The sequence below is a fragment of the Eleutherodactylus coqui genome, chromosome 8, assembly GCF_035609145.1.
Source record: "Eleutherodactylus coqui strain aEleCoq1 chromosome 8, aEleCoq1.hap1, whole genome shotgun sequence".
Taxonomy (NCBI): domain Eukaryota; kingdom Metazoa; phylum Chordata; class Amphibia; order Anura; family Eleutherodactylidae; genus Eleutherodactylus; species Eleutherodactylus coqui.
In genome coordinates, this window is record NC_089844.1 from 46,934,966 (window position 1) to 46,949,208 (window position 14,243).

The window sequence follows — 14,243 nt, forward strand, 5'->3', positions numbered from 1 at the left end:
GAGGCCGCCTGCGTCCTGGCGGACGGACATTGTCTGGGCATTATCAAGGGGAGGTCGCCTCTGTCACGGTGGTCGGGGGGTTGTCGGGGAGAGGCCGACTGTGTCCCCCTGGACAGGGTTTATCAGTGGGGCCCCTGTGTCCCGGAGGGACAGGGGTTGTCAGGCGGATGTCGCCTCTGTTCTGGCAGACGGGGTTGTCGTGGGGAGACTGTCTCTGTCCCGGCGGACAGGGGTTGTCATGGGGAGGTTCGCCTCTGTCCCAATGGACGGGGGTTGTCGGGTGGAGGCCACCTCTGTTCCAGCGGATGGGGATTGTCAGGGGGAGGCTGCATCTGTCCCGGCAGATGGAGGTTGTCAGTGAAAAGCCGGTTCTGTCCCAGCGGACAAGGATTGTCAGTGAGAGGCCGACTCTGGTCCGGCGGACGGGGCTTGTCAGGGGTAGGCCGCCTCTGTCCCGGCGGACAGGGGATTGTCAGGGGAAGGCCGCCTACATCTCGGGGGAGGTGGTTTGTCAGGGGGAAGGCGACTTTGTCCCAGGGGAGGGGGGTTGTCTGGGGGTAGGCTGCCTGTGTTCTTGCGAGCGGCGGTTGTCAGGGTTAGATCGCCTCTGTCAGGGAGAAGGCCGAGTGTGTCCCGGGAGATGGTGGTTGTCAGTGGGCATGCGCCTCTGTCCCGGCGGATGGGTGTTGTCAGGGGGAGGTCGCCTCTGTCCCGGCGGATGGGTGTTGTCAGGGGGAGGTCGCCTCTGTCCCGGCGGATGGGTGTTGTCAGGGGGAGGTCGCCTCTGTCCCGTGGGATGGGTGTTTGTCAGGGAGGGGTTGCCTCTGTCCCAGCGGACGGGTGTTGTCAGGGAGAGGTCGCCTCTGTCCCAGCGGTGGGTGTTGTCTGAGAGAGGCTGCCTGTGTCCCGGCGGACGGGGGTTGTCAGTGGGAGACTGCCTCTGTCCTGAGGAACAGGGGTTGTCGGGGAGAGGTCGGCCTCTGTCCTGACGGAAGTGGGTTGTTGAGGGGGTGGCCGCCTCTATCCTGTGAGACGGGCGTTGTCGGGTGTAGGCCGCCTACATCTAGAGGGAGGTGGTTTGTCAGGTGGAAGCCGACTCTGTCCCAGGGGAGGTGGGTTGTCAGGGGGAAGCCAACTCTGTCCCAGGGGAGGTGGGTTGTCAGGGGAAAGCCAACTCTGTCCCGGGGCAGGTGGGTTGTCGGGAGGAGGCTGTCTATGTTCTGACGGATGGGGTTGTCTGGGGGTAGGTCTCCTCTGTCAGGGAGAAGGCCGACTGTGTCCCGGGAGACAGTGGTTGTCAGTGGGCATGCGCCTCTGTCCCGGCGGATGGGTGTTGTGAGGGGGAGGTCGCCTCCGTCCCGTGGGACGGGTATTTGTCAGGGGGCGGTCGCCTCTGTCCCGTGGGACGGGTGTTTGTCAGGGGGAGGTCGCCTCTGTCCCGTGCGACGGGTGTTGGTCAGGGGGAGGTCGCCTTTGTCCCAGCGGACGGGGGTTGTAAAGGGGAGGTCGCCTCTGTTCCGGCGGACGGGAGTTCTCAGGGAGAGGTCGCCTCTATCCTGGCGACGGGTGTTTTCTGGGAGAGGCCGCCTGTGTCTCGGCGGATGGGTGTTGTCAGGGGAAGGCTGCCTCTGTCCTGGGGGACAGGGGTTGTCAAGGAGATGGGTCGGCCTCTGTCCTGGGGGACGTGGGTTGTCAGGTGGGTGGCCGCCTCTGTCCGGGCGGACGGGGGCTGTCGGGGAGAGCCGCCTCATGACTCAATCCTGAGTCTTATTGCCGTGAGGATACTGCAGGGAGGGGTCAGTGAATTAGTTCTGCAGGTAACCAGGAGGATTTAGTTTATGGTACTTTTTTCAATTTGTTTGATTGCTGGTGAGGCTCAGCAGGTATAAAGGTTGGTCCCAAGGTGCCCCTTAACCCCTTAAGGACATTGCCTTTTTTCCATTTTCGTTTTTTCCTCCACCTGTTTAAAAAATCAATTGTTTTTTGTGGGATGAGTTGTATTTTTCAGTTCTATTTAATGTACCATATAACGTACTAAAAAAACTTAAAAAAATTCAAAGTGGAGTAAAATTTAAAAAAAGTTCTTTCGACATCTTCCCGTGCATCCTGTTTCTAAGGCGCACAAAATGCAACAACAATGCCATGAGTTTATTCTATGGTTCAGTACGATTACTACGATACCAAGCTTATATTGTTTTTTTCCTGTACTACTTTATTTTTATTCAGTCATTTAATTATTTTAAATTATTTTCTGCCGCCATCTTCTGCATGTAAGAACTTCTTAAAATTTTCCATCAACGTAGTTGTCCGAGGGCTCATTTTGTACGGTACATCCTGTAGTTTTCATTGGTACCATCTTGGAATATATACAAGTTTTTGATCGCTTTTCATTGCATTTTTTTACTTGGAGACCCAAAAAGCGCATTCCTGGAGTTATTTTTTTTTTTACAGGCGACGTTCACTGTGTGAGGTAAATAATGCATTACTTTGATAGATCGGACTTTTACGGACACAGCGATACCAAATATGTATTTTTATTTTATTACTTAGATTCTTTTATTGTAAATATGGCAAAAGGGTTGTTTTTTACAGTTGTTTCTTTTTTTTTTATACTAAAACTTTATTAATCTTATTTTTCCTTTTTTTAGCCCCCATAGAGGACCACAACTAGCAATGCTTTGATTGCTCCTGCAGTATCATGTAATGCCATACTGCGATTGGGCAGGCAGTCTATCAAGCCACCCCACAGGGACGCCTTGATAGGCATATTGCGAAGACAGCCCTGGGGCCTTTCAGAAGGGCCCTGGCTGGCATGACACCTGCATGGCTCCCTGCGATCTCATCGCAAGGGAAGGGGCCGTATCAAAATTGACAGTGGCATTGAAAGGGTTAATAGCGCCGATCAGCCACGCGGCTGATTGCAGCTATTGCCCGCAGGTGTCAGCTGTAATAAACAGCCGGCGCCTGCGGTGTATGACGAGAGGTGGCCCTGCGATCTCTCTTCATATATACCCTGCAGCTGCAGGACATAAATGTACAACCTGCAGCGTTAAGGGGTTAAAGAGCGCTTTGCCTTGTACCCTCAGAGAACGGTACCTGGTTGTTTGGTCCGGCTTTGCAGAGGATTACCCGGACCGGATACAACTCTGGGAGTAAACAAGTATGGTTCAATTCATTAACGGCAAGCAAAGATCTTGAAATGGTGCAGAATTAAAACTGTGTTTTTGTTTCAGGGGTGAAGTATCTGAGGCAGGATGATGTCCGCCTCCCCGGTGATGAATGGCGGACATGCTGATCTGTGGGCATCGCATTACCAGATCGTCCTGGAACCTCTTGAAACAAATGATCCAGAGGTAAGACATACGAGACGCTGCGCTCTCACTGCACTATAGGCGCTTCTACACAGAAGACGGATCCCCTGCTGGCTGTAATGAGCGACTGAAAGTATAGCTGCCGATCAGTCCTCGTTCTGCCGCTCGCGGCACGGAGGATCACTAGTATTGGGACGACCGGTCACTAGTATTGAAACGCCTAGCATCCGCGGGGACATCGCACAAGCGTGATATCGGGACGAGCTTCCTTGCCTGAAATATCGCTCAGCTGTGTGAAACTAGCCTCAGTGGGGAAACTAAAGCTAGATGTAACCCTCCTTAAAGTGACCCTCCAGTCCTAGACAAACAAAGATGGCCGCACCCGTTCTCTGACTGTCTGCTGCACACTGTGAATTAGTACACATCGGTAGTCTAAAACACCACACCTGCTGTGATTGGCCAGTGTTGCTCACGTGGGCAGTGCTGACCAGTCAGAGCAGCATGCAGTGTCTCAGGATGTCTTCATTCACACCTGGAGGTTTGGATGTGGATTTTGAAACCAAAACTTGGTGAGGCTCATAAAGGGTAGACTAAAGGACGGGTTCAGTTTCTACCCTTTTTTTCCTTCATTTTGGTTGACTTCTGGTTTGAACAGCTGCACATGTGAGCACATCCTTAGACTGCGGCTGACGTCAGTGTGCAGCCAGGATTCTCCTCCCCGAGTCCCCTGCTCATTAGTTCCGCAGGAGAGGACTCGGGGAGGAAGCGTTCCGGGCTGCACACTGACGTCAGAGCAAGCAGACAGAGAGCGACGCTGTAGTAAGTATATGGGTTGGGGGGCTGCTTAGAATTGCGGGGGGGGGGGGGGGGGGCTATTACTGCGGGGGCTGCTTACTACTGGGGGGCTGCCTATTACGGGAGGGAGGGGTGCTGCATATTATGGGGGGGCTGCCTATTACTGGGGGGTGGGGGCTGCCCATTACTGGGAAGGGGGTGGGGGCTGCCCATTACTGGGAAGGGGGTGGGGGCTGCCCATTATTGGGAAGGGGGTGGGGGCTGCCCATTATTGGGAAGGGGGTGGGGGCTGCCCAATATTGGGAAGGGGGGGACCTGCCCATTACTGGGAAGGGGGGGACCTGCCCATTACTGGGAAGGGGGGGACCTGCCCATTACTGGGAAGGGGGGGACCTGCCCATTACTGGGAAGGGGGGGACCTGCCCATTACTGGGAAGGGGGGACCTGCCCATTACTGGGAAGGGGGGACCTGCCCATTACTGGGAAGGGGGGACCTGCCCATTACTGGGAAGGGGGGACCTACCCATTACTGGGAAGGGGGGACCTGCCTATTACTGGGAAGGGGGGACCTGCCCATTACTGGGAAGGGGGACCTGCTCATTACTGGGAAGGGGGACCTGCTCATTACTGGGAAGTGGGACCTGCCCATTACTGGGAAGTGGGACCTGCCCATTACTGGGAAGTGGGACCTGCCCATTACTGGGAAGTGGGACCTGCCCATTACTGGGAAGTGGGACCTGCCCATTACTGGGAAGTGGGACCTGCCCATTACTGGGAAGTGGGACCTGCCCATTACTGGGAAGGGGGACCTGCCCATTACTGGGAAGGGAGACCTGCCCATTACTGGGAAGGGAGACCTGCCCATTACTGGGAAGGGAGACCTGCCCATTACTGGGAAGGGAGACCTGCCCATTACTGGGAAGGGAGACCTGCCCATTACTGGGAAGGGAGACCTGCCCATTACTGGGAAGGGAGACCTGCCCATTACTGGGAAGGGAGACCTGCCCATTACTGGGAAGGGAGACCTGCCCATTACTGGGAAGGGAGACCTGCCCATTACTGGGAAGGGAGACCTGCCCATTACTGGGAAGGGAGACCTGCCCATTACTGGGAAGGGAGACCTGCCCATTACTGGGAAGGGAGACCTGCCCATTACTGGGAAGGGAGACCTGCCCATTACTGGGAAGGGAGACCTGCCCATTACTGGGAAGGGAGACCTGCCCATTACTGGGAAGGGGGTGGGGGCTGCCCATTACTGGGAAGGGGGTGGGGGCTGCCCATTACTGGGAAGGGGGTGGGGGCTGCCCATTACTGGGAAGGGGGGGGGGGGGCTGCCCATTACTGGGAAGGGGGGGGGCTGCCCATTTCTGGGGGGGGGACCTGCCCATTACTGGGAAGGGGGGACCTGCCCATTACTGGGAAGGGGGGGACCTGCCCATTACTGGGAAGGGGGACCTGCCCATTACTGGAAAGGGGGGGGGGACCTGCCCATTACTGGAAAGGGGGGGGGGACCTGCCCATTACTGGGAAGGGGGGGGGGGACCTGCCCATTACTGGGAAGGGGCGGGGACCTGCCCATTACTGGGAAGGGGGGGGGACCTGCCCATTACTGGGAAGGGGGGGGGACCTGCCCATTACTGGGAAGGGGGGGGGACCTGCCCATTACTGGGAAGGGGGGGGGACCTGCCCATTACTGGGAAGGGGCGGGGACCTGCCCATTACTGGGAAGGGGGGGGGGACCTGCCCATTACTGGGAAGGGGGGGGGACCTGCCCATTACTGGGAAGGGGGGGGGACCTGCCCATTACTGGGAAGGGGGGGGGACCTGCCCATTACTGGGAAGGGGGGGGGCCTGCCCATTACTGGGAAGGGGGGGGACCTGCCCATTACTGGGAAGGGGGGGGACCTGCCCATTACTGGGAAGGGGGGGGGACCTGCCCATTACTGGGAAGGGGGGGGGACCTGCCCATTACTGGGAAGGGGGGGGGGGGCCTGCCCATTATTGGGAAGGGGGGGCTGCCCATTATTGGGAAGGGGGGGCTGCCCATTATTGGGAAGGGGGGACCTGCCCATTATTGGGAAGGGGGGGGGGCTGCCCATTACTGGGAAGGGGGGGACCTGCCCATTACTGGGAAGGGGGGGACCTGCCCATTACTGGGAAGGGGGGGACCTGCCCATTACTGAGAAGGGGGGGACCTGCCCATTACTTGGAAGGGGGACCTGCTCATTATTGGGAAGGGGCTGCGCATTACTGGGGGGGGGGGGGACCTGCTTATTACTGAGGTGGGGACCGGTTTATTACTGGGGGGTTGCTTACTGGGGGGGCTGCCTATTACTGGGGGGGGCTGTCTATTACGCGGGGCTGCTTATTACTGGGGTGGGGAGCTGCTTATTACTGGGGGGGTTGCTTACTGGGAGGGCTGTCTATTACGCGGGGCTGCCTATTACTGGGGGGTGGCTGCCTATTACTGGGGGGGAGCCTGCTTATTACTGGGGGGGGGGTTGCTTACTGGGTCGGCTACTTATTACCGGGGGGGGGGGGGCTACTTATTACAAGGGAAGGGGCTGCCTATTACTGGGGGGGGGGGGGCTGCCTATTACTGGGGGGACCTGCTCCTTACTGGGAAGGGGGACCTGCTCCTTACTGGGAAGGGGGACCTGCTCCTTACTGGGAAGGGGGACCTGCTCCTTACTGGGAAGGGGGACCTGCTCCTTACTGGGAAGGGGGTGGGGGCTGCCCATTACTGGGAAGGGGGTGGGGGCTGCCCATTACTGGGAAGGGGGTGGGGGCTGCCCATTACTGGGAAGGGGGTGGGGGCTGCCCATTACTGGGAAGGGGGTGGGGGCTGCCCATTACTGGGAAGGGGGTGGGGGCTGCCCATTACTGGGAAGGGGGTGGGGGCTGCTCATTACTGGGAAGGGGGTGGGGGCTGCTCATTACTAGGAAGGGGGTGGGGGCTGCCCATTACTGGGAGGTGGGGGCTGCCCATTACTGGGAGGGGGGGACCTGCCCATTACTGGGAAGGGGGGGACCTGCCCATTACTGGGAAGGGGGGACTGCCCATTACTGAGAAGGGGGACTGCCCATTATTGGGAAGGGGGGGGGCTGCCCATTATTGGGAAGGGGGGGGGGCTGCCCATTATTGGGAAGGGGGGGGGGGCTGCCCATTATTGGGAAGGGGGGGGGCTGCCCATTATTGGGAAGGGGGGGGCTGTCCATTATTGGGAAGGGGGGGGGCTGCCCATTATTGGGAAGGGGGGGGCTGCCCATTATTGGGAAGGGGGGGGGGGCTGCCCATTATTGAGAAGGGGGGGACCTGCCCATTACTGGGAAGGGGGGACCTGCCCATTACTGGGAAGGGGGGACCTGCCCATTACTGGGAAGGGGGGACCTGCCCATTACTGGGAAGGGGGGACCTGCCCATTATTGGGAAGGGGCTGCCCATTACTGGGGGGGGGGGGGGGGACCTGCTTATTACTGAGGTGGCGACCTGCTTATTACTGGGGGTTGCTTTCTGGGGGGGGTGCCTATTACTGGGGGGGGGGCTGTCTATTACGCGGGGCTGCTTATTACTGGGGTGGGGAGCTGCTTATTACTGGGGGGGTTGCTTACTGGGGGGGCTACTTATTACCGGGGGGGGGGGGGGGCTACTTATTACTGGGGGGTGGGGCTGCCTATTACTGGGGGGTGGGGCTGCCCATTACTGGGAAGGGGGGGACCTGCCCATTACTGGGAAGGGGGGGACCTGCCCATTACTGGGAAGGGGGGGACCTGCCCATTACTGGGAAGGGGGGGGGGACCTGCCCATTACTGGGAAGGGGGGGGACCTGCCCATTACTGGGAAGGGGGGGGACCTGCCCATAACTTAGAAGGGGGGGACCTGCCCATTACTGGGAAGGGGGGGACCTGCCCATTACTGGGAAGGGGCGGGCCTGCCCATTACTGGGAAGGGGGGGGCTGCCCATTACTGGGAAGGGGGGGGCTGCCCATTACTGGGAAGAGGGGGAGCTGCCCATTACTGGGAAGAGGGGGGGCTGCCCATTACTGGGAAGGGGGGGGGGCTGCCCATTACTGGGAAGGGGGGGGGGCTGCCCATTACTGGGAAGGGGGGGGGCTGCCCATTATTGGGAAGGGGGGGGCTGCCCATTATTGGGAAGGGGGGGCTGCCCATTATTGGGAAGGGGGGGGCTGTCCATTACTGGGAAGGGGGGGACCTGCCCATTACTGGGAAGGGGGGGACCTGCCCATTACTGGGAAGGGGGGGACCTGCCCATTACTGGGAAGGGGGGGACCTGCCCATTACTGGGAAGGGGGGACCTGCCCATTACTGGGAAGGGAGTGGGGGCTGCCCATTACTGGGAAGGGGGACCTGCTCATTATTGGGAAGGGGCTGCCCATTACTGGGGGGGGGGGGGGGACCTGCTTATTACTGAGGTGGGGACCTGCTTATTACTGGGGGGTTGCTTACTGGGGGAGCTGCCTATTACTGGGGGGGGGGGGCTGTCTATTACGCGGGGCTGCTTATTACTGGGGTGGGGAGCTGCTTATTACTGGGGGGCTGCCTATTACGGGAGGGAGGGGTGCTGCATATTATGGGAGGGCTGCCTATTACTGGGGGGTGGGGGCTGCCCATTACTGGGAAGGGGGGGGCTGCCCATTACTGGGAAGGGGGGGGCTGCCCATTACTGGGAAGGGGGGGAGCTGCCCATTTCTGGGAAGGGGGGGGGGCTGCCCATTTCTGGGAAGGGGGGAGGGGCTGCCCATTTCTGGGAAGGGGGGAGGGGCTACCCATTTCTGGGAAGGGGGGAGGGGCTACCCATTACTGGGAAGGGGGGAGGGGCTGCCCAACACTGGGAAGGGAGTGGGGCTGCCCAACACTGGGAAGGGAGTGGGGCTGCCCAACACTGGGAAGGGAGTGGGGCTGCCCAACACTGGGAAGGGAGTGGGGCTGCCCAACACTGGGAAGGGAGTGGGGCTGCCCAACACTGGGAAGGGAGTGGGGCTGCCCATTACTGGGAAGGGAGTGGGGCTGCCCATTACTGGGAAGGGAGTGGGGCTGCCCATTACTGGGAAGGGAGTGGGGCTGCCCATTACTGGGAAGGGAGTGGGGCTGCCCATTACTGGGAAGGGAGTGGGGCTGCCCATTACTGGGAAGGGAGTGGGGCTGCCCATTACTGGGAAGGGAGTGGGGCTGCCCATTACTGGGAAGGGAGTGGGGCTGCCCATTACTGGGAAGGGGGCGGGGGGCTGCCCATTACTGGGAAGGGGGCGGGGGGCTGCCCATTACTGGGAAGGGGGCGGGGGGCTGCCCATTACTGGGAAGGGGGCGGGGGGCTGCCCATTACTGGGAAGGGGGCGGGGGGCTGCCCATTACTGGGAAGGGGGGGGGGCTGTCCATTACTGGGAAGGGGGGGGGGCTGTCCATTACTGGGAAGTGGGGGACCTGCCCATTACTGGGAAGGGGGACCTGCTCATTATTGGGATGGGGCTGCCCATTACTGGGGGGGGGACCTGCTTATTACTGAGGTGGGGACCTGCTTATTACTGGGGGGTTGCTTACTGGGGGGGCTGCCTATTACTGGGGGGGGCTGTCTATTACGCGGGGCTGCTTATTACTGGGGTGGGGAGCTGTTTATTACGGGAGGGAGGGGTGCTGCATATTATGGGGGGGCTGCCTATTACTGGGGGGTGGGGGCTGCCCATTACTGGGAAGGGGGGGGGGGCTGCCCATTACTGGGAAGGGGGGGGGGGCTGCCCATTACTGGGAAGGGGGGGGGGCTGCCCATTACTGGGAAGGGGGGGGGCTGCCCATTACTGGGAAGGGGGGGGGGGCTGCCCATCACTGGGAAGGGGGGACCTGCCCAATACTGGTAAGGGGGACCTGCCCAATACTGGTAAGGGGGACCTGCCCATTACTGGGAAGGGGGACCTGCCCATTACTGGGAAGGGGGACCTGCTCCTTACAGGGAAGGGGGACCTGCTCATTACTGGGAAGGGGGTGGGGGACCTGCTCATTACTGGGAAGGGGGTGGGGGCTGCCCATTACTGGGAAGGGGGTGGGGGCTGCCCATTACTGGGAAGGGGGTGGGGGCTGCCCATTACTGGGAAGGGGGTGGGGGCTGCCCATTACTGGGAAGGGGGTGGGGGCTGCCCATTACTGGGAAGGGGGTGGGGGCTGCCCATTACTGGGAAGGGGGGGACCTGCCCATTACTGGGAAGGGGGGGTCCTGCCCATTACCTGGGAAGGGGGGGACCTGCCCATTACTGGGAAGGGGGGGACCTGCCCATTACTGGGAAGGGGGGGACCTGCCCATTACTGGGAAGGGGGGGACCTGCCCATTACTGGGAAGGGGGGGGGCTGCCCATTACTGGGAAGGGGGGACCTGCCCATTACTGGGAAGGGGGACCTGCCCATTACTGGGAAGGGGGACCTGCCCATTACTGGGAAGGGGGACCCGCCCATTACTGGGAAGGGGGACCTGCCCATTACTGGGAAGGGGGACCTGCTCATTACAGGGAAAGGGGACCTGCTCATTACTGGGAAGGGGGTGGGGGACCTGCTCATTACTGGGAAGGGGGTGGGGGACCTGCCCATTACTGGGAAGGGGGGTGGGGGGCTGCCCATTACTGGAAGGGGGTGGGGGCTGCCCATTACTGGGAAGGGGGTGGGGGCTGCCCATTACTGGGAAGGGGGTGGGGGCTGCCCATTACTGGGAAGGGGGTGGGGGCTGCCCATTACTGGGAAGGGGGTGGGGGCTGCCCATTACTGGGAAGGGGGTGGGGGCTGCCCATTACTGGGAAGGGGGTGGGGGCTGCCCATTACTGGGAAGGGGGGGGGAACTGCCCATTACTGGGAAGGGGGGGCTGCCCATTACTGGGAAGGGGGGGACCTGCCCATTACTGGGAAGGGGGGACCTGCCCATTACTTGGAAGGGGGACCTGCTCATTATTGGGAAGGGGCTGCCCATTACTGGGGGGGGGGGACCTGCTTATTACTGAGGTGGGGACCTGCTTATTACTGGGGGGTTGCTTACTGGGGGGGCTGTCTATTACGTGGGGCTGCTTATTACTGGGGTGGGGAGCTGCTTATTACTGGGGGGTTGCTTACTGGGGGGGCTGTCTATTACGCGGGGCTGCCTATTACTGGGGGGGGCTGCCTATTACTGCCGGGGGCTGCCTATTACTGGGGGGGGGAGCCTGCTTATTGCTGGGGGGGTTGCTTACTGGGGCGGCTACTTATTACCGGGGGGGGTCTACTTATTACAGGGGAAGGGGCTGCCTATTACTGGGGGGTGGGGCTGCCCATTACTGGGAAGGGGGTGGGGGCTGCTCATTACCTGGAAGGGGGTGGGGGGCTGCCCATTACTGGGAAGGGGGGGACCTGCCCATTATTGGGAAGGGGGGGGCTGCCCATTATTGGGAAGGGGGGGCTGTCCATTACTGGGAAGTGGGGGACCTGCCCATTACTGGGAAGGGGGGGACCTGCCCATTACTGGGAAGGGGGGGACCTGCCCATTACTGGGAAGGGGGACCTGCTCATTATTGGGAAGGGGCTGCGCATTACTGGGGGGGGGGGAACCTGCTTATTACTGAGGTGGGGACCGGCTTATTACTGGGGGGTTGCTTACTGGGGGGGCTGCCTATTACTGGGGGGGGGCTGTCTATTACGCGGGGCTGCCTATTACTGGGGTGGGGAGCTGCTTATTACTGGGGGGGTTGCTTACTGGGAGGGCTGTCTATTACACGGGGCTGCCTATTACTGGGGGGGGCTGCCTATTACTGGGGGGGAGCCTGCTTATTACTGGGGGGGGGGTTGCTTACTGGGTCGGCTACTTATTACCGGGGGGGGGGGCTACTTATTACAAGGGAAGGGGCTGCCTATTACTGGGGGGGGGGGCTGCCTATTACTGGGGGGACCTGCTCCTTACTGGGAAGGGGGACCTGCTCCTTACTGGGAAGGGGGACCTGCTCCTTACTGGGAAGGGGGACCTGCTCCTTACTGGGAAGGGGGACCTGCTCCTTACTGGGAAGGGGGACCTGCTCCTTACTGGGAAGGGGGACCTGCTCCTTACTGGGAAGGGGGACCTGCTCCTTACTGGGAAGGGGGACCTGCTCCTTACTGGGAAGGGGGTGGGGGCTGCCCATTACTGGGAAGGGGGTGGGGGCTGCCCATTACTGGGAAGGGGGTGGGGGCTGCCCATTACTGGGAAGGGGGTGGGGGCTGCTCATTACTGGGAAGGGGGTGGGGGCTGCTCATTACTGGGAAGGGGGTGGGGGCTGCTCATTACTGGGAAGGGGGTGGGGGCTGCTCATTACTGGGAAGGGGGTGGGGGCTGCCCATTACTGGGAAGGGGGTGGGGGCTGCCCATTACTGGGAAGGGGGTGGGGGCTGCCCATTACTGGGAAGGGGGTGGGGGCTGCCCATTACTGGGAAGGGGGTGGGGGCTGCCCATTACTGGGAAGGGGGGGACCTGCCCATTACTGGGAAGGGGGGGACCTGCCCATTACTGGGAAGGGGGGGACCTGCCCATTACTGGGAAGGGAGACCTGCCCATTACTGGGAAGGGGGTGGGGGCTGCCCATTACTGGGAAGGGGGGGGCTGCCCATTACTGGGAAGGGGGGGGGGGCTGCCCATTACTGGGAAGGGGGGGACCTGCCCATTACTGGGAAGGGGGGGAACCTGCCCATTACTGGGAAGGGGGGGGACCTGCCCATTACTGGGAAGGGGGGGACCTGCCCATTACTGGGAAGGGGGGGGACCTGCCCATTACTGGGAAGGGGGGGGACCTGCCCATTACTGGGAAGGGGGACCTGCCCATTACTGGGAAGGGGGGACCTGCTCATTACTGGGAAGGGGGACCTGCTCATTACTGGGAAGGGGGACCTGCTCATTACTGGGAAGGGGGACCTGCTCATTACTGGGAAGGGGGACCTGCCCATTACTGGGAAGGGGGACCTGCCCATTACTGGGAAGGGGGTGGGGGCTGCCCATTACTGGGAAGGGGGTGGGGGCTGCCCATTACTGGGAAGGGGGTGGGGGCTGCCCATTACTGGGAAGGGGGTGGGGGCTGCTCATTACTGGGAAGGGGGGGGACCTGCCCATTACTGGGAAGGGTGGGACCTGCCCCTTACTGGGAAGGGGGGGACCTGCCCATTACTGGGAAGTGGGGGACCTGCCCATTACTGGGAAGGGGGGGACCTGCCCATTACTGGGAAGGGGGGGACCTGCCCATTACTGGGAAGGGGGGGACCTGCCCATTACTGGGAAGGGGGGGACCTGCCCATTACTGGGAAGGGGGGGACCTGCCCATTACTGGGAAGGGGGGGACCTGCCCATTACTGGGAAGGGGGACCTGCTCCTTACTGGGAAGGGGGACCTGCTCATTACTGGGAAGGGGGACCTGCTCATTACTGGGAAGGGGGACCTGCTCATTACTGGGAAGGGTGACCTGCTCATTACTGGGAAGGGGGACCTGTCCATTACTGGGAAGGGGGTGGGGGCTGCCCATTACTGGGAAGGGGGTGGGGGCTGCCCATTACTGGGAAGGGGGTGGGGGCTGCCCATTACTGGGAAGGGGGTGGGGGCTGCCCATTACTGGGAAGGGGGTGGGGGCTGCCCATTACTGGGAAGGGGGGGACCTGCCCATTACTGGGAAGGGGGGGGGGGACCTGCCCATTACTGGGAAGGGGGGGGGGACCTGCCCATTACTGGGAAGGGGGGGCTGCCCATTATTGGGAAGGGGGGGGGCTGCCCATTACTGGGAAGGGGGGGACCTGCCCATTACTGGGAAGGGGGGACCTGCCCATTACTGGGAAGGGGGGACCTGCCCATTACTGGGAAGGGGGGACCTGCCCATTAGTGGGAAGGGGGGACCTGCCCATTACTTGGAAGGGGGACCTGCTCATTATTGGGAAGGGGCTGCCCATTACTGGGGGGGGGGGGACCTGCTTATTACTGAGGTGGGGACCTGCTTATTACTGGGGGTTGCTTTCTGGGGGGGGTGCCTATTACTGGGGGGGGGGGGCTGTCTATTACGCGGGGCTGCTTATTACTGGGGTGGGGAGCTGCTTATTACTGGGGGGGTTGCTTACTGGGGGGGCTGCCTATTACTGCCGGGGGCTGCTTATTACTGGGG

At 60.9% G+C, this 14,243-nt stretch overlaps 1 protein-coding gene across 2 annotated transcripts in view; it reads left to right on the plus strand.

Moving 5' to 3' along the window:
- The window catches only part of LOC136576364 (DNA ligase 1-like), an 89,809-nt gene that overhangs the window by 62,894 nt on the left and 12,672 nt on the right, over positions 1–14,243 (plus strand). For both annotated transcript variants that reach the window (XM_066575582.1, XM_066575586.1), the window contains one exon: positions 3,234–3,353. In XM_066575582.1, coding sequence (XP_066431679.1) covers positions 3,280–3,353 — 74 coding nt within the window. In that variant the 5' untranslated portion in view covers positions 3,234–3,279. The remainder of the gene's footprint in view (positions 1–3,233; positions 3,354–14,243) is intronic.